At 32.9% G+C, this 24,736-nt stretch overlaps 4 protein-coding genes across 6 annotated transcripts in view; 2 read left to right on the top strand and 2 right to left on the bottom strand.

Moving 5' to 3' along the window:
- Positions 1–92: 92 nt before the first annotated feature.
- LOC132702617 (homer protein homolog 2) lies at positions 93–8,628 on the bottom strand. 2 transcript variants are annotated; one of them, XR_009618909.1, is made up of 8 exons: positions 8,489–8,628; positions 8,076–8,364; positions 7,846–8,014; positions 6,434–6,653; positions 6,137–6,321; positions 5,764–5,903; positions 1,028–3,827; positions 93–606 (listed from the first exon to the last, which is right to left on the bottom strand). XR_009618909.1 is itself a non-coding variant. In XM_060671383.1 (7 exons), the coding sequence occupies exons 1-7, from the start codon at positions 8,512–8,514 to the stop codon at positions 3,651–3,653; spliced, it is 1,206 nt and encodes a 401-aa protein (XP_060527366.1). In that variant the 5' UTR covers positions 8,515–8,628; the 3' UTR covers positions 93–3,650. The 2 variants fall into 2 exon arrangements, 1 of the variants encoding a protein (XP_060527366.1); XM_060671383.1 differs by having other exon boundaries at positions 93–3,827.
- Positions 8,629–9,524: 896 nt separating this feature from the next.
- LOC132702627 (small ribosomal subunit protein eS17) lies at positions 9,525–10,142 on the top strand. The gene is made up of 2 exons (XM_060671398.1): positions 9,525–9,651; positions 9,713–10,142. Exon 2 carries the CDS (start codon positions 9,718–9,720, stop codon positions 10,111–10,113), a length of 396 nt encoding a protein of 131 aa, XP_060527381.1. The 5' UTR covers positions 9,525–9,651; positions 9,713–9,717; the 3' UTR covers positions 10,114–10,142.
- Positions 10,143–10,163: 21 nt separating this feature from the next.
- LOC132699091 (uncharacterized) lies at positions 10,164–12,739 on the bottom strand. Its single transcript, XM_060665617.1, has 6 exons — positions 12,673–12,739; positions 12,550–12,616; positions 12,341–12,469; positions 11,342–11,613; positions 10,287–10,510; positions 10,164–10,235 (listed from the first exon to the last, which is right to left on the bottom strand). Exons 1-6 carry the CDS (start codon positions 12,701–12,703, stop codon positions 10,164–10,166), a joined length of 795 nt encoding a protein of 264 aa, XP_060521600.1. The 5' UTR covers positions 12,704–12,739.
- A 3,360-nt stretch (positions 12,740–16,099) lies between these two features.
- Positions 16,100–24,736, top strand: part of LOC132699317 (Bardet-Biedl syndrome 4 protein) — a 28,759-nt gene continuing 20,122 nt past the window's right edge. Inside the window, exons 1-4 of one of the 2 annotated variants that reach the window (XM_060665961.1) lie at positions 16,100–16,221; positions 16,274–16,447; positions 24,353–24,464; positions 24,594–24,688. In XM_060665961.1, the coding sequence (XP_060521944.1) occupies positions 16,182–16,221; positions 16,274–16,447; positions 24,353–24,464; positions 24,594–24,688 (421 nt within the window). In that variant the 5' untranslated portion in view covers positions 16,100–16,181. Of the gene's footprint in view, positions 16,222–16,273; positions 16,448–16,905; positions 17,604–24,351; positions 24,465–24,593; positions 24,689–24,736 lie in introns of those variants that run through there. The other variant, XM_060665970.1, reaches the window with a different exon arrangement.

Raw genomic sequence — 24,736 nt, 5'->3', positions numbered from 1 at the left:
TGTTTTGGGGCGTTTGATACTCTACAAGATCTTCAACCGTCTTTCCTAGTCAACACCAGGAGGCTGTTGAAGTTGGGGCGATTAAAACACGTTATTGGTCCCTTTTGAAGTGTTTTCCTAAATTTCATATAACACCTGAAAATCGGGATACAAATTTTCGTTAGCGCATTTAAAGATACCGTTCAAAAGAAAGAAAGAAACGTGTGTTTTAAAAATTGAAAACTGAATAATATTTACAGACACTCTTTATTCCACCTACAAAATTTATGTACTTCAACATAGTTGTTATTTTACATTTTCGTAAATTTCTAAACTAGTTTATCCTTTAATTTTTTGAGTAATTTATTTTAATGTTGATAAATTTATTCTCGCACAAATCGTCTCAAATCTACCTAGCTAATCTAACGCACACTTTCCCAAGACTTACACCATCTGTGAATAACAACTTTCATACTTGCAAGAATGTGGGTAATTATAATTAAATACCATTGCCTTAAAAGTTAACTGATTATAGGTTTCGCAATTGCAAGAATGTGGTTGGTCATAACTAAATATGATTAACCAGATTATTGGATTCCTATACTTACATATGTAGATAACAATTACCTCTTTTGCACTTCTAATTCAAGAACATATAATTTATTTTAAAATAAATAGTATATATGAATTAAAAATACATGTATATTAACAAAAAAAAACAATTGTATTAGTCATTTATAAAATTTTATAATTACAGATAATCGCAATTGATGACTGCAATCAAACAACAGAATAATTTTACAGGGTGTGAGGGGTCCTGACAAAATTAAAACAAGTCCAAATCTAAAGTATTACCTTTGAGTTCAACTTTTGAGAAAAACTCGACCTTCCCAACGTATCTGATTTTTCAAATTCAATACACTGTATTTATTAGAGTTTTTACTTAGGTAAACTATTAATTTCAAGGTAAAAATTTAATTAAACTTAAACACTGTTGCATATTATTTTTATGAAAATGGTTATGTTAACTCAGATTTGTTGCATTTACTTCAATTTTGTCAATACCCGAAAAACATGTACATTGAAAATGCGTGACCTGTACATTTGGTACTGCTGTTTAATATAACATATTATTCATATTTCCATTAGAAAACTTTTAACAAAATGAGATTCAACACATTAGACAATTGAAATAAATCATAACACAATTTGACAAAAGTTTCAGTCAAAAAATCAGTCCAAAAAAATTAAAAAGGTAGTTGATTAATTTGATAAAAATGTCGCGGTTAAATGGCAGTGAAGAGCATTATTTGATTTAAAGCTCATGATGTCATAGAATCATATAAGGCAAATACAAAAGAAGTAAAAAAACAAATAAAGATTTAAATATTCCTTTAAGAAGCAGCAAAACATTTTTTTTTTAATGTCAAATAGGCCTGCAACATTTCGTAACATCGCCAGAAATTTAACAAACAATTTATTTTTGCAGGCTAGAGGGAAAACTATTGAATCATTACATACTTTTCAAACTTTAGTGACTGTGGAATGATATAGTTTCTGCTCATTAGAGGTAGCAGAGAGGAACAAGTGCTAATTGCAGGAATTTTTGGACGAAGGGCGGATTTTGATTTATTATGGCTGCTTATATGAAATTTATTTATGAGGAGCCTTACTCTCCTAAAGCAGTTCTCAAGGTTCAAGTTATATATTCGGTTTAATAACAACAAACAAAGTTGTACAATACAGAAGACAGATAAGAACTGAGGAAAAAAATTATCCTTATACAATTTAAAGATTGCCAAGTAATCAAAATTATGATGTCTTTTATTATGTTATTATGAGTTTAACGAAAAAGGTGTCGCGAAAACTGGTATAAATAAAATATATTACTAATATAAATAAGAAAATATAATACAAAATTTGTCTCCGTTGCACACTTAAAAACTAATTTTAAAGCTTTATAACTTGTGTTCAGAAATATTTTTGTGTGGTCTAATCAGCCAATACTACATTAAATATTACAAACTTACACCCACTTATAAAAAATTATAAAATTGTATGAAACTAAAAAAACCTCTGTGAAATAAATAAAATGAATATTCTATAAAATTGTGCAAACATATAATATCTTGACTATCATACTTCGCCAAGTAGCATTAAAATGGCACAGGTTCAATAACCTTCAGAAACGGTTCAATTTCAGAAACTTTTCCGACTTACTATAGTTTTTAACTAAACTGTAATACAAGTGTCCAACGAAAAACTGCGACATTAAAAATTTGTTGTTGATTTAAAGAAAAATACCAAAATACGTCATCTTTCCGAGAGAGAACTTGATATACAAATAGTCATTTTATAAAAAAGCGATTGACCTTTACTTTTTTTTGCTTTTGTAAATTGCTACGGCTGTAACTCCAAATATAGTACAGTAACTTCCGGAATTTCAACGCGATAGCGTTGCGCAATTATAACATGTTTTTAAGCAGATTACCATATACAAAGCACTATATTGATTTTTAATTAATTATATCCCCAATATTCCAGTGCGTGTGATTGGTCGTACAAAATCGAGAATCTGTTATATCTATATGTAACAAAAAGTTAAAAATTAGTAATTTCAATAAATTTTCCACATGTCACCCTTAGAAGCATTAATGCAATTGTTGGGTATATCGGAAAATGATCCATCCATCTTGACTGCGGCAATTTTATTCCTGAACAATAAAAACTGAATGTTCAACTTTTAAAGAATAACCGAGTTACCTAAAATTTAATTTAATTTATCTGTAAAAAGTGTACAAAAATATGTTATACACAACGAATCACAGCGTATTTTTTGGATATAAAGGTCCAAAACTTGATTTTGGGAATAATTTTGACCTGACTCAAACAAACTCGGTGCAAAAATTAAGAATTATTCCATTCAAATATATATGTTCTAGATTTTGTTTATTAGTTTTAATTTGTGTAAATTGTAATATTAGAGATTCTATCTTTGTTGATTACCAAAAAAAGGATCAGTGATTAATATGGTTCTTTCAATCAATGTAAGCTAATAAAATAAATCTAAAAATTTTCCATCCGTTAATTAAAAAGAGTATTTAAAAACCCTGGGAAAAAAGTACACGCAAATACCTGAATAAATATCACTTCTTCATAATTTGATATCAAATTTGTAGACTATCATCTGAAATTCTGGATTAATTATATTCGGTAAATTTTAAGAATCTGGGTAGCAAGAATCGCCCTACACTTACTTGGATTAAATAAGAATTCGAATGTTAATATATAATAAAAAAACTAGAGGAGCACTTGAAGCAAAATTGATATTGGTCATTAAAAAATAATAAATATAGTAAAAATATGTCGGAAAAGTTTCACACATAACTCCATCTTTTTGTAGTACCTTGAACTAAATTTAAACATTATTTAAAAAAGCTGAAAAGCTGAAGTCAAAGTAAGCCCCTATTTTTTTAAAATCAATTAGGTAACCCACGGCAAAAGGAAAAATTTTACAGAAAAACTCGCACCGAACGGGAATAACTTCTCAGTACATTTAAACCCTTTGGAAATGACATGCGGGGCTTACTCAAAATAAAACAGATTGACCTATATGTAGGCTAGATATAGAATACTCGTGCCATTTTTTGCTACCTTCTTGTAAAACGTTTTCATGTTTGTAGAGCAGTAGTCATTTCATCGTGGATAGTTGCTAATTCATGGATTCTTGAAGCAAGTTGTTGGTTTAAAGTGAATAAAACCTGTTTCTGAGAATCGTGGGCACTTAACGCAATTTCCAATTCCGATTGTGCAAGTTTCAAAGTCGACTGGAGTTCCTGATTCTCTTTCTGAAAAGATCCAGGAATCACAATTAGAACAGATATATACAACAATAGTTGTGGAAATACAATACAATTTCTTGAGCTTAAAAGCCAGATGTATACATCATAAGTGGAGGTGGTAACAATTGCGGAGGGGGATAAAAAGAACTATGGAAATATGGATAAAATGCATCACACATTCGTCTTGTAAATTAGGTACCTGAAAGGGACATATTTGCTTTGCTTTATATGTAATAACATATTTTTCTGAAATAGATTTAAAATGACCTTTAAGCGTAACGTGTTGTTTTGGTTATACACCTAGGAACAAAACAACTCACTTTTTCGATTGCAGTTGCAGTGTTAATTGTTTGATTTTTAATAAAAAATAACAGACTAATAATAATAATAAATACTGCCAACAACAAATATTGTGGTGAACATTAAGGAATACTTCAGTTCACCTTAAGTATGATTAAAAAGAAATATTACAACAGATCTTACACGGCATAGCTTCTAAATTCATTCGTTGTCTTTGGGACGTGTTACAATATTTGGTGAAAATGACAGCCAGAGACATTAATTCCGTGAAAAAAGGATGAAAGCGTCATTAACTTTTGTAAAGCTAATCGTCGAAGTATAAGTTTCTCTGACAATTGACAATTTGAGCAAGCTCAGCAAAAAAATAATTTCTGGCACTAAATTTGACACAAAACCACAATTTTAAAGCATTTTCAAATGTCTTGGCAACATATTTCGCTATTATTGTTGAAAAATTACCAGTTCAGAAATAAAGTATAAAATATCTGAAATCCTTGAGTTTTGATACCAAAACGTAAAATTATAGTGTTTAAACCGCAGTTTCTAGGTTTTCCAACTTGTTAACAATCCTAATTTTTGGTTAGTGTTCACAGAGAGGGGTTGATGACAAATATTTGGTTTTAGGCAAGTGAAAACAAACAATATGTAGGGTGGTGCATCAAGAAAATAATACCTGCTTTATGACATTACGCGCGAGCGTATTTTGAAAGTTCAGTTTTATTTGCTAAGAAGATGCATACAAGAGGTTATAACCGTAAGCTATTGAATACATAGTTCTTGCCTATGCTACTTTTGAAACCCACAGCAATAAATGCGCAAAAAGCGCGAATCATTTGAAAACTCGTTTCACAACCAATAGGACATTGTGGCCTTCAACAATCAACATGGCCGCTGATAGTTAGTCAATTCAACAGTTTTTAGTTTCAATGAGACATGTAGAGATAGCGGTTTAGAAAGAACATGGCATGAAGTGCAGATTAGTGTGTGAAATTTAGGTGCATGTGTGGAAGATGTTGTAGTTGCCTGAAATACATCAATTTCAAAGTTTTTATGGTTATAAGTAATAAATTTGAAATATGATAGTGGGGTTCCTGGGGGGTGGGGTTATTAAAAAATTATTTATTCTGTGTGGTTAAAAATTTGTAGTCACTAAATTATTTGATAAAAACTTTTGACTTTCTCATAAAAAAAAAACACCTAACCCAAAAGTTATTTTGTAGAATGTTGCTTGTAACCGTTATAACCTGTAAATAAAAAATTGAACTAGAGTTATACAAGGGTGAATGAGGAAACTGGTACTGGTTACAAAAAACTATACTACATACGGTATACTCAGTATGATGGGGGACAAAATGGTCCATTTAATAAAAACTTACAAGTTTCTGGAGCAGCCTTCTAGAATGCCCAATTGTAAAGCCACAAGGCTGACCCAGTTTGAAAATTTTATTATAGTCCTATAATGAAAAAGTGTCTCTTCACTTCAGTTAAGAAAAGTTCCAATGAGCTTTATTAAAATAAATAAAAACAAAAATCATCTCAATGTACAAGCTCAACCTCAACTCAAATTTAATTTCCTACAGAGGCAGCAAAAATTAAGTTATTTTTTTCATAAAAAATTAATATAAACTGTAACCAATATTACCTGTACATCCGATATTCTAGTGTTCCCAGTCAATTGCTTTATTTCTTCATTTTTGCTATCTATTGTTAGTTCAAGTTCTTCCACTCGTATCCTTAGAGATTGAATTTCTTTTCTTAATTCGTTTCCTAATTCACCACCACCTACACATTCCCAATAACACAATTAGTATTTTACTAACAAAGTCGTCCTTAGGAACTTGCTACATATATTAATAAAAATAAATGGATTGGTTACTTTTAAACAAAAGAATAAAATTCCTGTCTGCTGTAAACATTTTAAAAAATATAGAAATTTAGATGATAAATAAAATAAGAGAAAAAGTTAATCAAAATATGAAAGTTTTGATAACAGTCACTAATTCATGGATGGTAACCTTTGCTGTTTTCTAAATCTGCCTGGTATTTTGCTTTCATGCGCATATTCTCCTCTTTTAGGCTAGCTAGTTGCCTCTTCCACTCATCAACGTTAGCAGTACTTTCTTGAAGGGCACTTGTGAGGCGCGCATTGTTGCTCTTCAAGGTAGCCAATTCAATCTCCCACTTTTTGGCATTGGCAGAACTGCAAGAAACAGTATACTGCAATATTTCTGTTAAACACTGAAATATCACTAATGTAACCATCAATGTAAACTACTTTTAATGTAGTTTGACATGAATATATGTACATGTACCTTTGCGCTAGAGCCAGCTTCAGTCTATCATTTTCGTATTTAAGCTGCATATCAACCGGATTTGCTGTAGCTGCAGGACTGGGTCCAAATCCAGTCTTTTCTAATTTAATTTGATGACTTGGACTTTCGGTGCTTTGTCCACCAGACACGGAGTGACTTCGTCCATGAGGTAAATCATCAACTTCCTGCTTGATGTTTGATGGAGGAATTGCTGCACTACCTACAAAAACCACAGCAAAAAAAGATCAAGTCAAATACCATAAAAATTCAGACATTTTTGTATATTTTTAAATTAATAAAAAATAACAATTAATGTGTCCAATGATGAGTTTATAACCAGAACTATACCACAACTTAGGCAACACAACAAGTTAGCATCAGCAGATATTAAAAAAAAAGTACATATCACATTATAAGGGATTTCGGTACTGTATCCATCTCTCCCCAGGGTTCTAGTTCTTCAATTCAATCAATCGATCAATGTTTTTGCAAATGTTTTTATATTTTAGATATTGAAACTAATTTTTCAATGTCAATTGTGTACGAAATCTGGTTCTATTGATATCTGTTAATAACACAAGACCTTAAAAAGAACTCACAAGTCATTCATAAAATTGCTACTGTTGTGATGCAAACATAAGCATTTAAGGAAGAGACAAGTGAAGTAAGGAGTGTTGCCTCAATATGAATATAAATACGAAGTAAAAGTTCAGATTTTCACGAAATTTCACGAATTTCGTCAAAATATGAACTTTTAGTTCATATTTATTTTGATAAATGGATGTTCATAAAGTAAAAGCCACCTCAGCTCAATCTATATGAATAGTTGCTTTGTAACCACACAAGGGGTCAGATTATAATGTAGCAATATTAAAATTTTCATGATTATATTATAAATTCTTAAATTAAACAAACTTAATATAATTTTAGAGACAATGCAAACCACATACAATGCTTTTGAACATCTACAATACCAACAAAGAAAGACATTTCTTACAAACCATATGGCTATTGCTAAAGGAACTATATTATTTTATGGGTAAAGTTCAACCAAATATTAGCAAGACGTATTGTTAATGTATATGAAGTGAAATTTTTAATTTACCTATGCTTTTCAATACATAAAAATATTATTCTGTGTCTTGTGTTACAATAAAAAACTGAGGCGATGTAAAGCACTGGCAAAATTATCTGTCTGTCAATATATTTTCATCACTTTAAAATGAAAACAATGCTGTCTCTCTTGATTATATATCTAGGGTTTCTAACAAAAACTCATACAATAATTCACATAACATGTCTGTTAACAATAAAGCATTCAAAACCTATCTAGAGCCCCAAATTCGATCATGGGTAGTTCAAAAAGAGAATGAACGAAAATTAGAAAATATGTTACATGTTTTCTAACTTACCTGGTGGTTCTAACATGTCTGAATTCTCTAATGTCGCTGTAGCCGCTCTAGCATTAATAGGACTGGCATTAGCACTTGTTACTGGAGTAACAACTGCTCCGCCATTGGCAGTAACTTTGCTAATAGCAGATCTTGTTGCATCTTTCACCTCATTAAACTTATCAATAAACTAAAATAAAGTTAAGGGTTAATAATTTGTTAATTGTAACTACAATTAAAACCTTTTGTACCTTCTGTAATTCACTTTCAGAAGAAAATCCCAGGCCATATACAGTGTTTGCTCTTACATCAGACCATTGTCCAAATTTTTGAGACGTTTTGGTAAAGGTCATATTGGGTGTAACAGTGCTATTAATTACAGCTTTCTGCCCTTCTACACTGATTATTCTATATAAACTACGGGAAGAGTCGTAAAAAAATGAAACACTGACAGCTGTAGTTGAAGCCGGCATCCAGGAACGTTTCGTTTTAGGATCAATATGAAATACATGAGCTTTACAAGTGAAAATTGGCTGCTCGCTAAAATAAAAAAGTAAACAAAACACCTACAACTGCAGGCCAATTGTCGGGTTAAACGTTTTCACAAAAATGCTTAAAACAGCATCTGGCAACAAATTATTATGAAAATATAAGAAATGCTCACCCCATCGTATCCTTTCCAGACGTCATCGAGACGGAAAAAGTTTTTAAATATCCAAAATTCAACCACCCCCAACAAACTGTAACTGTCACCCATACGTCAATTAAACGCACAGAATACTAACAAAGAATGAAAGCACTGTCATCAATCTACTAAGAAATAGGAACTTTGCTAAGCGACATTTTTGTAAGTTAAGGAAATTTATTTTTGGTACCAATTGTAGTATTATTTTTCGAATGTGTCTTTGGTGTGTTCAAAAGAGTGTCATTTAAAGCACAGTGGATTTAAAAAATATATAATATATAAATTATGTATTTTAATTGCAAGATTTTTTTAGCAGATGCTAATACATAATGCCTAATGCAGTTGCTTTATGTCTACAACTTTAGAAAGTCATTTTACCCAGTATATTATAATTAATTAGATCTCTCAAATCATACATTAAAATTTTTATCCCCAATTTCTAATACTGAATTTAACGTTTTTTGCTTTACTAGTTCTAACAGTTATACCTCCAGCTTTGAATAGAAAAGAATGATATTAATCAAGACAATAATTTAGTGAGCCAACATAAAGCGCCCCCTACAATACGACCGCAGAATGTGAATTAATGTGAAAACTAGAAATTAATCTAGGTACAAATACATAGAAAAGGAGAAGAGGGTAAAAGATATGAATATTCATAAAATTACTCCCATTAATCGGACAGTTGTCATCAATAAATAGCTTATTTTGGTTGGTGTTTGCTCCCTAATAGAATTTGTGCTTTCTTAACGCTAAAGGTTACTAAAATGTTTGGTGCAAGTGGACATTAGAACTACTGTTATTACAGCCACTGCCAAAATAGTCAATCTAACAAGTATTGGATTACAAGTGTTTAATTGTAACCGTTAGATCAAAATTCTATTTTTTTTAACAATTACCAATTATATGTTATTTAATGGTAATTTCAGGTAATTTCATTATTAATTAATGAATTTTAATTATTATATTCCGATAAAACTCTCCTTTATATTAAAGATTTCTATGTTATTCAGTGCAAAGTCGGTAGTAATTTCAACAGACATACCATTTTCCTATCTCTAGTGATCAATGGTCTTTTCATATCGGCTTGTGTCTTGCGGACCACGTTTTTAATTACAATAAAACAAATTTTCCAAACAAAGGTAAGTAGTTATAAAAGTTAGTTGTTTAATGCTGTTGTCCTTAACTTACTTTGGGTTTTAGGTAATATGGGTCGCGTGCGTACCAAAACTGTTAAGAAAGCTTCGAAGGTTATAATCGAAAAGTATTACACGCGTTTGACTTTGGATTTTCATACTAATAAGCGTATTTGTGAAGAAATCGCAATCATTCCGACCAAACCTCTCAGGAATAAGATTGCAGGGTTCGTTACACACCTTATGAAGCGTCTAAGACACTCTCAAGTCAGAGGTATATCCATCAAGCTGCAGGAGGAAGAACGTGAAAGGAGGGATAACTATGTTCCTGAAGTATCTGCTTTGGAACATGATATCATCGAGGTTGATCCAGAGACCAAGGAAATGTTAAAAATGCTCGAGTTTAATAATATCACTGGATTGCAACTTACCCAACCTACAACAAACACTTTCAATAGACGTGCTTAATTGGCTAAAATAAATGTTTCTCAACTTTTTGAATTGATTTTTATTTTATTTTACATGTTCACTAACCAAGCATTTGGTATTGGCGACCAGTGGTAATGTACACATTGATGAATCTGATGTGCCTATAAGTGGTAAGTAAAGGTAATTTAGTCCAAGTTGTATTTCGAACTTACTGGTAACATAAACAATTTGCATGTTCCTTTGATCAAATAGGTAATTGTGAAAATTATGGTTCTTCCAAAAAGTTTCACATATTTCTTAAATTCAAAATCTGTCTGTGGTGAAATAAACAGCTCTGGTATGATGCTGTTTTTTAGTATTATCCATATTGATGAAACTAGGCATATTCCACAAACTGTACCAGCAACAAATAATATGAAATTCTGAATCTGAAATACTTACAGAGAACTTATATTGATTGAAATTATTAGGAATCAAAACACATTGCTTATGAAACAAAATTGTACCAACAGGATAAGAATCTGTATAGGAACTTGAATATGGGAACGATCTGTTGAAGATAAAACAAGACAGTAGCTTAATATTCCATTCAGGTTTAATTTTATTACAAATTTTATTTCTTTTTTTATTATAAAAATTTGAAGAAACGGTAAAATTACCTTCCCTATAAGAAATTAACCTTACTCAAATTAATGTATAAAACGTATTTTTAAAAGTATTTCTTAAAATCACCTGCTACCATTGTTTTAATATTATGCACAGTTTAGATATTTTGTTTTGTTGATTACATCTAAAACTATGGTTGTGGTTTTTTTACAGATTTTGGGAAGGTTAATTTGTAAAATTAAATTTCATTTCAAGTAACCAGCACAAAACGACGTGTTCTAAAGTGCTGGATACCGAAATTTGTGGAATGTTGTTAAAACTGCAAAACTAAAAAGATATTTGGACAGTAAATTCATGGGGTCTTAGTATTTTTTCATATCTAAATTTTAACCAGATGGCATTTTTATTTGATTGATATTTGATTTGGATGTTACAACTTTTTCGGATATTGGCAAACCATATTGCGACATATTACTATAGCTACCCAACCTTATACTTACATAAACATTCTATTATTAAGGCTAATATAACATATAACCCTATGTTACCGACTTTAAACTAATAGTTGAAGTAACAATGGAATATCTATAAAGTTTTAAATCAACTAATTATATAATTCAAGAACGAAACGAACTGCATGGTAATTATTTTAAAATTCTACCGTTCTGTTTGCTATCGGAATCCTCCGAGTCATCGCTATCATATATATATTGTATGATTTCTGGATAATCTTTTTGTCTTTGCATTTCGGTTTTCTTGTTATAAAGTTTTCTGGCAATTTCGGAGTCATTATTATCGACGATTTTGTTTCTATACGTAGGTCGGATACTCTTGGTTACTTCCGAGCATATCGGCGACGTATTGGTTTTCCAAGGCAGCTTTAAGAGCGAATATTTTTCTACCAAACTTTGGTCACCACTATAAGGTCTGAAACTGTTTAAAAAGTTTTAAAAAATCGTGTTTAGCGGGTGTATACTAGAGGATATTTTTTAACACCAGCAGTGTAATAAAGAACAAATATTTTTTAATATATACATTGGGTGATTTCAAACGCAAATACAGATAATATATACATTTTTGTGATAATTTTACAATAAAAAGACCTCTTCAATAAATAGATAAAATTGAACAGAAAAAGTATTAAATTCTAGTATTAAAAAAATTAAGAAAATTAATTAAAAGAAAAAACAAAAATGAACTTGCTAGAACTAATGAATATCGCTAGCTAGCGTCACAGAAAAAAAATCAAAAACAGATATTTATAATTTTCTCGCAATATCCCAGAAATGTCCGAAGGGGCTCGGATTCGTGGGACAACAAACTCAGGTGGTAAAGTGACACTTTCTGCACTATAGATCGGTGTATAAGTGTGTATTTTGTTTTATTTTTATGAAACGATTTGTATCTAGATGTGTTGTGGAATGGGGACGGTGACATTAATATGATAAAAAAAAAAGAAATCATAAAGTCATCGGTAAAATCCCCAAAACCCGGCAATCAATAAACAAAGGCACCCAAAAAATGTTAATTGAATCGCGCGTCTCTTCTGCCTTTCGGCGACAGAACGTTTTAACTATTTAAATTTATAATGGTGTCTGTATTCAGAAATATGACCTCATTGCGTCTATTGCATGCGTATCTCAGTCCATGCCAACATTACCTTACACGACTGCGGCGGAACCCCAAATCATACTTGCTTTTTAAGTTACTTTCATTTTGATACGCTTTTGGGGGAACTGTACTCTCCTTGGTTGAGCATAGATATTTCCTTAACACGTGGTTCACAGCGCTACAAAGAATCGGTCAATATCTGTTCGATATTTTCTGATTTAGCTTTCTATACATGGACTTACTAACTGTGAAACTTACCGATTACGGGTTTTTCTGAGTGCTTTTTTAACTGAATCATCTCTGAGGTCAATATAGTCTTCGTCAACTAAAATTTCATACGAAGATCGGATTCGTTTTCAAATAGTAGACAATAATGTTTACCAATAATTTTCGGTGCGGTGTCGATTTCCATTTAGCAAACACTTACAGAAATGTAAACTAATTAAACGTCCAGATTTTTAATCCATAGAGTTTTTTGACACGTCAAAGTCAAAAAGTATGAACATTTTTGTAACTAGTACTAATAAAGAAAGAGCCTGATATAGTTTATCGTCTATTATTTAAGAGTGTTAAGGAGTAGAAAAATATTCTTCTCGATGTTAGTATTTTTTATCCTTACGGAGTAGTTCTGGTTAAATAATTTTTTGTAATCGCTAGATTTTTTACAAGCCGCACAATATATCACCTAAGCATATAATAATATTTACTACAATAATAATGAAAGTACTGGATTGAAGCTTACACTCTGTGTTTAAAAACTCTTTATCGCTGTAAAACGTTTAATTTTTCTCTGCAAACTATCGACTATCTCTATTTTACGAGGAGAGAAAAATATTCGCATTACATAGTCATTTGCGGACGTCCATGTTAACATTCCGGCACTATCGTTTCATGTCGTTTGTAAATAACAATTTTTATGGGTTTATTTTATTTAGTTGTTTGGGTTAAAGGAAATGCAATTAAGATGTAGTAGTGAAGTGAAAAGTTGATAATAATATAAGCAATCAAGCAAATGTTATATACGATTCGAATGTGAGTGGCAGTTGCGCTTATTAGAAAACTTGAAAAATCATCAAAACAAAAAATTCTCTGGGATTTAGCCAATTCTGCTACCATGATGTCATAATTTGGTAACGGCAGAAATACCTTTGCGGAGGTGACTAATTTTGGGAAAGTGATAAACCCTTCCCTAAGAGGTACAGACTTGCTGTTCCTTCTTAAGCTCGTGATCTACTAAATCCGCAAATATATCTTGGAAAATTTTAATAAGATCAGGAAATAAGCTATTGAGCCTATTTCTCCGATCCATTTTTCACCAAATTTGCCCTGACTGTCCATTCCCTCAGATAATAAGGATTTAGAAACTTTGTCAATACGCACCAATTCTCCGGGCATATTATAATGTTCTCACCGTGCCAGTCACAATAAAGACCTTTGGAAAATGTTGCATGACATCCTTGTTCTATCCCACTTAAATTACAGTGATTTTATTGACAAATACAACCTCTATCAATTAATAACACTTCCCACCCAAGCTTTAATCGATATATTCGTAACTTCTTCTAAAGACCTTACTATTAACGTTCGTGTAATTGATAGGAGTGACATCTCTGAGCATTCGGTGGTTGGCTGTGATTTGGAGCTGGTTAGAAGCAAGCCTCAAACCTCATATCGACCTTATCGCGACTATACTAATTTTAATTGTGAGCAGTTTCTCTGATTTGTTTGTTGTTCCTTGGAATATTGTTTCCAGTATAACTGATGTTGATGATATGCTTTCTTTCTTTAACGAAAATCTAGATAATGTACTACCCTGCTACCCTGAAAACATCAAAGATAACCACAGCTCCAGCACTTTGGTTTAATAATAATTTGAGACTTATGAAACGACTAATAATTAAGGCCTTGTTTAAGTACGAAAGATTAAATACTGAGGCAGCAAAAAATGAATTTAAATGGCTCTTATAAATGAAAGAAAAGCTTATCAAAATTATAAATTTAGTTCAGATCCCAAAGGTTTCTGGAAGACACTGAACTATTTGAACATTAATGCGAAAGCTTTACTGCAATTCAGCCTATGTTTCTGATCCGTCCACATTTCTACTGCATTGTTTCGGTGGAGTAGCGCTGCTAGACCTTGCCACCTGTGCAATTATATTGCAGTGTGTTCTTTCTTTTGTATTTTAATAAAGGTTATTTATTATTATTAATATTATTATTATTATTATTATGTAATATTATATTAAAAGGGGTATATTACGAATGAATGAAGTGTTTATTGTTTAGTGTTTATTTATAACAAAATAATTTGCTATAAATTATTTACATAATTTATTACACTTTCTAATCATGCTAGTGCAATATATAAACAATTCTTTGGCTATCAAATACCGAAACTGTGTAACAAAGTGCCTTTAGCAATAGAAACATTATCCAGTTGTAATTTTAAATTATCTATTAGCAGAACTATTCCCAGCTTTATTTAGTTTAATTCTTAAACTGCCTCATCACCATTAGTACAGTTTTAATTTTAAGTTTTTTAAGGACGATTGTATGCATATTATGCATATTATTTGCATTGTAGAAATGTCAAATGTTATGTAGTGTTAATAAGTAATTAGTTATTCATTTATAAACAACCTTATAAATATAGGGAATGAAAATAGCTGACGTTCTGACCTGGATAAGTATATAATAGTAATCCTAGTAATTTTGTAATACTGTTATTTCGGTTTTCCTAATTATGATCGTCAAAGCCGTATTGCTGCTATAACATCTGTTTTCCTTGCTTATAAGTAATTTTTAAATTTTGGGTTGTGCATTGAGTGTATCATACTGATACTCTTTGCAATTTACCTAACAAAAATTAATTTAATAAATAAATAAAATATATATTTTTTTTAACTAAAATCCCAAAATTAATAATGTTATTTCCATATTGAGGGCACTGTAGCGTTGTGTTTTTTTTTTTGTTTCAATTGACCGGTCAATGGACCGAAATAATTTTAAAAATACATGAAAATTTGATTTATTTATTTATATTGTGTGTTATGTCGTCGTCGGGTCATTCTGAGAGCTAAATGGAGTCGATATTTTATTAGGATTCTCTGAATCGCTAAGAATTGTATTCGGTGTTTCTTGAAGAGGGTTTAAGTAAATTGGACATCGCAAACGCATAATAATTTATTATAAAATAAATATAATTATTAAATAATGATAGATAACACTCTACGGTTGCAAGATGTTATTTAAAGCATTTTGATTGTATTTGACTAGTCAATTAAGAAGTGGTCAATTTACGGTCAAGTAATTCGAAAATTGATCAGTTCCAACCCTAGAGCACTGTATGACATATTGCATATTTTATCTAGGAATACAAAATTGATTGTATTTTTTTGCAATTTTTAAGATGTGTTTTTTTCATTTATCATAACTCTTAGGCACTGTGAATATTCGTTTACGAAGCGTTGGATATTTTTGACGACTTGATTCGTTTTTTCAACTATTTGCTTCTCATTAATAAAGACATTTCGTAGAATGAAGTCTCATTATGATATCCTGCATAATTTTCAATGCCGCAGTCAGTTGCACTGAAATAGTGTGGAATTGCGTTTTCAGATAAAGTTATCAAGGGAAAATGCAAAATGATAAATGGTCAGGATGCCCGTTCCGCCAAACTAATATTGCTAATGTCGAATCACGTAATAGAAAACTGAAATCGTGATGGATCAATCTCGTCACAATACGGTCCCGAAAACATAAATTTATAGCCGGCAATGTTTGTACCAACGTTGTTTCCAAGCGACAATAGTTTGGGACGTGCGATAACTATTCAGTGTTTCTGGAAATTAAATTGTAGGGTGAGCGGTAAACTTGTCGCGCTGTTAAGAATGATGGTCAACGGCAAGGAACACGTCTTTTCAGCTAAAAGTAATCCACAGAACGGAACCGTTTGAAAATATGCAAAAACAAATTATTGTAGGTAGAATAGCGATGAAAGAGGCGATTCGCTGTACAGAACCGGCGCCATTAGAAAAGTTCAACTGGTTAATTCATTTACTGCACGTTAGGGGAGACACGGATACGTGCAAAAAGTTAATTAATTCGGAAATTTTGAGATCCGATGGAAAAAACGAATACGTCTGCTACAAACAGGAAAGTATTTTGAAACGGCACGTTTAGATCAAATTTTTTATTTCTTGCTTCCAACAAAAATAATCATAGATTTTATCACAGTCCTCGTATAGTAACACTAATTTTTTTTACAAAACTTGTACGGTTTTATGCAAAATTGTATCCAGACAACAAAAAGCATATTTTATTAGTATTTAGTAGGAACTTATTTATTCGAAGACTTCTTTATATATATATATATATATATATATATATATATATATATATATATATATATATATATATATATATATATATATATATATATATATATATATATATATATATATATATATATATATATATATATATATATATATATATATATATATATATATATATATATATATATATATATATATATATATATATATATATATATATATATATATATATATATATATATATATATATATATATATATATATATAGTTAATAATTTGCGACCATAATAATTTACATCAGGTGATTTACACCATCACTGCTAAAGTTTAATCTTAGCATGTATTTCTCGATGCATAGGAATGACAATTTTGATTTTTTTTGATAAATGTTAGAGGGAAGATAATATCCCAAAGCTCACAAAGCCAAACTTTTGCCATTATTTTCTTTTTCGACTGCAAAAACTATAACGGAATATCATGAGTATCCGCAGCTAAGCAGAACATATGCCATACTGACTCCAAAGTCGCCTTCTATGTTGTTTTTGTAAGCTATTCGGTATAAAATCTCGGAGTTTCAAAAAATATATACTTATTACCATTTTAAGTGGTTTTCTGGGCCGTGATGCCTAGAACTTGTCATGTAAGAATTTTTACCCTTAGAAGGGACAAGGTAGTTGTTTTAATTTTGACCTGCAAGCATTTGTTTGTTTAGCTTTCCGTAACGTATATTTTATTCTGTTGTACTCGCCGACTGTAATTATTGATTTTATCCTAGTTTTGCAATTTCCATATTCTCTCTCTCTCTCTTTTTCTAGATCTATATCAACTCTAATTATATTCATCCTAACGAATACTATGTTTCATTGATCGAAGTAAGAAATTCCCAAGATTTTAACACTTTAAAATAGGATGCTAGACTTGCTTTTCAACCAAATACTGATAAAATATAATTATTAGCAAACTAATCACTAATGTGTAAGTTTCTAGTTTTGTTTAGTTTTATCATTTCCAGTCGGTACCAGGGTCGTGTCAACAGCAAAAGGCTGCGGTTCTTTAGTCACGGGTTTGAGAGCAGTAGGATGTTTTCGGTACATTTTATCTGGGATCAATTATAACGGTTACGTCACACGTCACTCAGTGCTGTTCCTCGTTTATTGAGCACTCGCTCCGCTGTGCTCCGTTTGTGACTCAATTAGCGTGTATAAAACTTAATAATAACATGTTTAAGGTATATTATGCAACAACTGCTGTAAACCAGAGTTGAGTCACGAGTTTATTTGGCACCAGCGGAGTGTAGCGTAGCCAGTGTTTAATAAACGAGTGACTCAAAAAGTTTACTAAACGTGTTCCATACTATGCTTTTGCTACGACCGTTAGTTTTTGGGTACATTTTTGCAAAACAATACGTGGTCAATCCTCAAAACTGCCCAGCAACGGCAACATCGCGAGCACCGTAAAAAAAGGTTGCCTGCAAAAAAGGGATCGGCGCTGCCGACCCTTAAGAGAGACCACGGGACGCTGGGTCTCGACATTACAACCCGTGCTAGCAAACGTTAAGCTTCGTTATTCATTTTCATATGTTTTTTCCTTTGTTTGTTAGTTGTAAAAGTTTGTTAAGTTGTAAAAGTTAAAAAATAAAGTTATCGAAAAATACAGTCCACTCAATCGAACAAGAATCAGCGCAGCAAATAACGTGGACCTACGTTAAAACCCACCATTTTGGTCCTTCGAGCCGGATTGAAATATCGTTTAGAAGTCTTCTAGTCCCAGCGAGTGGAGAAGACAACCATTAGAGGTTCCTGCGAAATTACGTCGAATAGAATTGAAGCGAGTACAGCGGTTGGCAACCAGCAGACGGCAGGTGTCGACAAAGAGCAAGTAGGTCCATTCCATTTTCCAAAAATTCCATTTCACTCTCGAATATTTTCAATTTATTAGTTAGTTTTTTCCTAGTTTGTCATTCGGATTTGTACGTGCGCAGCATTAAATTTCGAGAAAAATGACGGAAGCTAACGAATCATTAAACGCGAAATCTCTCATAAATAAAAGGGGTATTCTCAAAGCTAGGCTAACAAAATTCGAGTCGCGAATTTCCCAATTTGAGCAACAAGAAATATCTTTATCCGAATTAAAATTACGCCTAAAAAAGATAGAAGAAACATGGGAAGAGTTCGATAAAATTCAATCAGAATTAGAAATACTAAATGCTTCGCAAGTCAGCGAACGCGATGTATTTGAAGATAACTATTTCAGGGTAGTTTCTAAAGCTTCTACAATGACAGAGTCACTAGAAAAGCTTGCGATGGCAAGCAGACAAACCGAAAGTCCAATTCAACAAGTAAGCAATTCTAATAATGTACTTCCAAATTTACCAACAATGAATGTTCCATTTTTTTCGGGTTCTTACGAGGGTTGGATACCATTTTTCAAAATATATGAGTCAGTCATACATAACAGAATCGACCTGTCAAATGTTCAAAAATTTTACTATTTGCAGTCATATTTGAAAGGTGAGGCAGCGCAACTCTTACACTCATTAGAGCTAAGCGAAACTAATTATGACGTCGCGATTGAACTTTTAAAAGAGCGTTTTGAAAACAAAAAAATGTTAATTCACAATCATATCAAAAATCTTTTTGATTTAGCTCCGGTGCCTAGGGAGTCGCACGTAGCAACACGTAAGCTAATCGATACGATTCAGCGAAATACTCGCGCGCTACAAAATTTAAATGAACCTGTAAATCATTGGGACACTCCAATAATATTCGTAACAATAAGCAAATTAGATAATCAAACTCGCAAAGAATGGGAAGCTTCCACTACCAAGATAACAAGCCCGAAACTAGAAGATTTATTGAATTTTCTTAAAAATAAATGTCAATTATTAGAAACAATAGACAATAAATCTGCTAGCAAGGACAAAACGCATTCTCACGTTGTAACTAATAACGAAAAGCATTCAAACCAATCCAAATTTAAATTCAGATGCTCTTTTTGTAAACAGGACACGCATGTCACATATAGGTGTCGCAAATTGCTTGCCATGTCAATTAAAAAGAGATTAAGCGAATTAAAAAGGGCTCAAATATGCACAAACTGCTTGCAAATCGGCCACAAAGCGGATGATTGCAAGGAAAAAACATGTCAAATTTGCAATAAACGCCATAACACCATGTTGCATGATCCTGACTTTAAACTCGAAATCAAAATAAATGAAAATGTCAAAAACAACGAACCACAAATCGATAATATAAGCGAAGACAAAACGGTCGCCTTAACATCCAATTTTTATTTGCCAAATAAAAATCAGGTATTATTAGCCACCGCGGTTATTAAAGTTCTTGACAGCGACAATAAATTTATTTCCTGTCGGGCGCTATTAGATTCAGGGAGTCAATCTAACTTTTGCACTAAAGAATTTTTTGAGCGACTTAAGTTACCAGGGAAACGTTTGGACTTGTCAATTTCAGGTATAAACGGATCACCCTCCAACATCTGTTTTCAAGTGGATACGCAGTTAATTTCTACTGACAATAAATACCAGGCATCGTTGCCACTTCTAGTTGTCGACCAGATAACATCTGAATTGCCACAATATTCTTTCGATGTTACTAGACAAAGTATTCCAAGCCATTTACATTTAGCTGATGATTGCTTTAACATTTCTCAAGGCATTGATGTTTTACTCGGCGCAACTATATTTTTTGACATTTTAAATTATGGTCAAATGAAACTGGGAAAGAAAAATCCCATATTGCAAAATACAAAACTTGGATGGGTATTAGCTGGTCCAATGCAATGTAACCATTTTGACAATAAATCGGATAGTAAATGTTTTCTTAATGTTGACAAGTTAAGTCGACAAATTGAAAAGTTTTGGCAACTCGAAAACGTCGATAATCCACATTCAAAATTGTCTAACGAGGAACTCGATTGTGAAATCCATTTCCGTGAAAATACGCGAGTCAATTCGAATGGACAATACGAGGTAAAATTACCACTGAAAGATTCTTATGTCGAATTAGGTCAATCACTGCCGACGGCGATTAAACGTTTACATTTTCTTGAAAAGCGGCTAGCCAGGGCACCCGACACAAAGGCTCAGTATATTTCCTTTTTACGGGAGTATGAAAAAATGGGTCGCATGACTCGCTTAACTGAAAGGGAAATAAATGAACCCGCCTTATCGTATTATATTCCACATCATGTAGTTTTTAAGGATCAAAGTTGCACCACCCGCGCTCGCGTAGTTTTCGATGCCTCGTGCGTTACCTCAACAGGCTTAAGTTTAAACGAAGTAATGAAATTAGGGCCGAAGGTGCAGAGTGATTTATTTGATATTATTGTCCGAATGCGTACTCACAAGATAGTTCTTACGGCGGACACCGAGAAAATGTATCGGATTGCAAAGAATTATTTGGCGCGAGGATCCCTCGCACGAAATAGCTCATTTTAATTTAAATACGGTTACATATGGACTAAAAAGTTCAAGTTTTTTAGCAACGCGTACACTTAATGAAATCGGGAGAAATTCAACAGATCCAAAAATCCGAAAAATCATAATGGAAGATTTTTATATTGACGATCTTATTTCGGGCGCAGAAAATGTTTCTGACGCGATAAAACTTAAGCAAAATGTTTCGGCTACCTTGTTAAAATCAGGTTTTAATTTACGTAAGTGGAGATCGAATGATCTAAGTGTTCTAGAAAATGATAATTTTAACACAAATTCAGAATTTTGCATAAGGAGCAGCGAGGAGACCAAAACTCTAGGGGTTATTTGGGATCCGATTAGTGATACGCTTTGTTATGCTTTTAATTTATCTATTAAAGCCGATCTAATTACAAAGCGAAGTATACTTTCCGGTGTTGCACAATTATTCGATCCTTTAGGCCTCATTAACCCGTGTGTGGTGAAGGCAAAATTAATTCTACAACAACTTTGGCAAATCCAAGCAGATTGGGATTCCGAAGTACCGCAAGGCATAAAAGAAAATTGGTCAAATTTTTTGGAAAACTTGCACTCATTGAATGACATAAAGATTGATCGCAAAATTTTTAGCCCGGACTACACTAAAATTGCTTTACACGGTTTCTGCGATTTATCCATGCACGCGTACGGCGCATGCATCTATGCATTGTCCGAAAATACCTATGGGGAAAGAAAATCAAATTTAATTTGTGCAAAATCGAAACTTGCACCTTTAAAAACACAAACACTACCTAGACTAGAATTATCAAGCGCATTACTTTTATCCCAGTTAATGTCGAAAGTAGTACGAATTTTACGAGTCCCAATTTCCTCAGTTACCTGTTGGACAGATTCTATGATAACACTTTCATGGATTAATTCGGAACCGAACAAGTGGAAAACATTTGTTTCGAATCGGGTTTCGGAAATACAAATATTAAGTGAAAATTCATCGTGGAAACACATTGAATCGGAAAATAACCCAGCTGATATTATTTCACGTGGTTTAAACCCATCGGAGTTAAAGAATTGCCAAAAATGGTTTCAAGGTCCTACCTTTCTTATCGAGGAAGAAAGCTCCTGGCCTAAAACGCATATTGTTAATATGCCCGACTTACCTGAGGCGCGAAAAGAAAACATCATTTTATCTTTTACTTTATTAAATAATCTTGGCTTAATAGAACGTTTTTCAACTTATCGAAAATTGATTCGTATCACCGCATATGTATTGCGATTTGGCTACAATTTAAGGCACAAAAAGGCAAGGCGATTTGATACACTGTTTCAATGTGAGCTTGACAATGCAATTACCAAATTATGTATCAATATTCAACATCAAGTTTTTCAGACGGAAATTAAATGTTTAAATTCAAATCAAAACATTCCAAAAGGCAGCAAGTTGCTTGCTTTAAGTCCATTTATCGACGAAATTGGTTTACTGCGCGTAGGAGGACGTTTGAAAAATTCTCATCTTGCTTTTAATCATAAGCATCCAATTGTTTTGCCCAGCAAACATCATTTCACTAGGCTTTTAATTGAACATTATCACAGAAAATATTTACACGCTGGTACCCAATTTATTCTCGCGCAAATAAGAGAGGATTTCTGGCCGCTGAACGCAAAAAACCAGATCCGCAGCGTTTTGAGAAAATGCATGGTATGCTTTCGTGTAAAACCTTTTAACATAAGTCAACAAATGGGTTCATTGCCTCAACCTCGCGTTACTCCCTCTAGACCATTTACATTCACCGGAATTGATCTAGCTGGACCTTATTTTACTAAGGCATCCAAAACTCGAACAAAAATTTTGATCAAAACTTACTTGACGGTGTTTGTTTGTTTGTCATCAAAAGCGGTTCACATAGAGATAATTACAGATCTTACTTCTGAAGCCTTTATGGACGCGTTTAAGCGTGTCGTATCCCGTCGAGGACTTCCAAAGCATCTTTACAGCGATAACGCTAAAAACTTTGTGGGTACGAATAACATTTTTCACAAATTCTACGAAAGCGTTGCTCAAACTGCTAACAATGAAACTCAAAGTAATTATTTCTTGGAAAATCGCATTACTTGGCATTTTATACCCGCGAGATCTCCGCATCACGGTGGAATTTGGGAATCCGCTATAAAGTCATTTAAGAATCATTTACAAAAGGTAATTGGTGAAACAAAGTTAAATTACGAACAACTATATACAGTCGTTGTACAAATTGAAGCTATCTTAAATTCGAGACCTCTCCTTCCCTTATCAAGTGATCCCACGGACCTACAATCTCTGACGCCAGGGCACCTATTAATAGGTGGAAATTTATTAGCCACACCTCAACATGACGTAACCGAAATTCCCAGCAATCGTTTGAAAAATTTCCATCAGTTGCAGCAATTGGTTCAAAAGTTTTGGAAGCTTTGGAGTCATTCCTACCTCCATACTTTGCAGCAGCGTGGAAAATGGCACGTAAAATGCGAAAACATCAAAGTGGATGCGTTAGTTCTACTCAAGGACGAAAATTTGCCGCCGTTACAATGGTCAATGGGTCGCGTTGTAGCAGTCCACCCTGGAACCGACAACTTGGTGCGAGTGGTTTCCATACGCACAAGGAACGGGATAGTCAAGCGGTCAATCAACAAGATATGCCCGTTACCCGTGGACGAGATCAATACTTCTGCGCTTTGAAGTCCGCTGGACATTTCAAGGCCGGCGGGATGGTCAATCCTCAAAACTGCCCAGCAACGGCAACATCGCGAGCACCGTAAAAAAAGGTTGCCTGCAAAAAAGGGATCGGCGCTGCCGACCCTTAAGAGAGACCACGGGACGCTGGGTCTCGACATTACAACCCGTGCTAGCAAACGTTAAGCTTCGTTATTCATTTTCATATGTTTTTTCCTTTGTTTGTTAGTTGTAAAAGTTTGTTAAGTTGTAAAAGTTAAAAAATAAAGTTATCGAAAAATACAGTCCACTCAATCGAACAAGAATCAGCGCAGCAAATAACGTGGACCTACGTTAAAACCCACCAATACGAATACATTCACTGACACGACCGTCAGAATTAACAAACGTCAGCGTTCAAACCGTGCAGTGAAATCTCCAAAAACATCCGATTGCTCCCAAACGCGTTCGGTAATATTCCGGACAATAAACTCACGTGGTAAAGCGACGCGGTGCATAATTAGGTATTTTACAGAAGGGAGTATAATCGAATAAGTTTTGTGTTGCGCTTATGATATATTTCTGAATCTGTGTAACACTTTCAGGCCAAACTATTGAAAGAATCAGGAAATATTCAATACGCCCTAGAAAGTTTCCAAAAATGCGTTAAAATGAATCCCAATAACGCCGACAATTTGAAAGAGGTCGCAAAATGTTTGTAAGTGTATCTATTTCTATGTATGTAAGTATTTAGGTACAAAAAATGTTGTGCCGTCTTATTATTCTGCATACTTAACGCTCATTTGCATATCAATGTCGAAAATATGCGATAGCTGATTGGTTTTAGGTACAAATTGAGGAGATTCAAGCTCGCCCTTAAAGCTTATCTTGAGGCGGAATTGCATTCTAAGTATGGGGACTGGCACCTCTATTATTACATTGGTAAGTTCCAAAAATGACTTGACAATTTAAATCTAAACTATACAATTA

This window comes from Cylas formicarius, unplaced genomic scaffold, assembly GCF_029955315.1.
Source record: "Cylas formicarius isolate icCylForm1 unplaced genomic scaffold, icCylForm1.1 PGA_scaffold_10__41_contigs__length_53128322, whole genome shotgun sequence".
NCBI classification, from domain to species: Eukaryota; Metazoa; Arthropoda; class Insecta; order Coleoptera; family Brentidae; genus Cylas; species Cylas formicarius.
Note: the sequence above shows the minus strand (reverse complement) of the source record. Positions and strands in the feature narration are given on the sequence as shown.

Coding starts and splice junctions, on each gene's coding strand:
- LOC132702617 (XM_060671383.1), bottom strand. CDS start 8,514: ATGACGTCTGGAAAGGATACGATGGG. Junction 8,365..8,488: donor TCTGGAAAGGATACGATGGG/GTGAGCATTTCT, acceptor TTTTTATTTTAG/CGAGCAGCCAATTTTCACTT. Junction 3,828..5,763: donor CTAGAATATCGGATGTACAG/GTAATATTGGTT, acceptor GGATCTTTTCAG/AAAGAGAATCAGGAACTCCA.
- LOC132702627 (XM_060671398.1), top strand. CDS start 9,718: ATGGGTCGCGTGCGTACCAAAACTGTTAAGAAAGCTTCGAAGGTTATA.
- LOC132699091 (XM_060665617.1), bottom strand. CDS start 12,703: ATGGAAATCGACACCGCACCGAAAATTATTG. Junction 12,470..12,549: donor CTCAGAAAAACCCGTAATCG/GTAAGTTTCACA, acceptor GATTCTTTGTAG/CGCTGTGAACCACGTGTTAA. Junction 10,236..10,286: donor GCAAATTGTTTATGTTACCA/GTAAGTTCGAAA, acceptor TACCACTTATAG/GCACATCAGATTCATCAATG.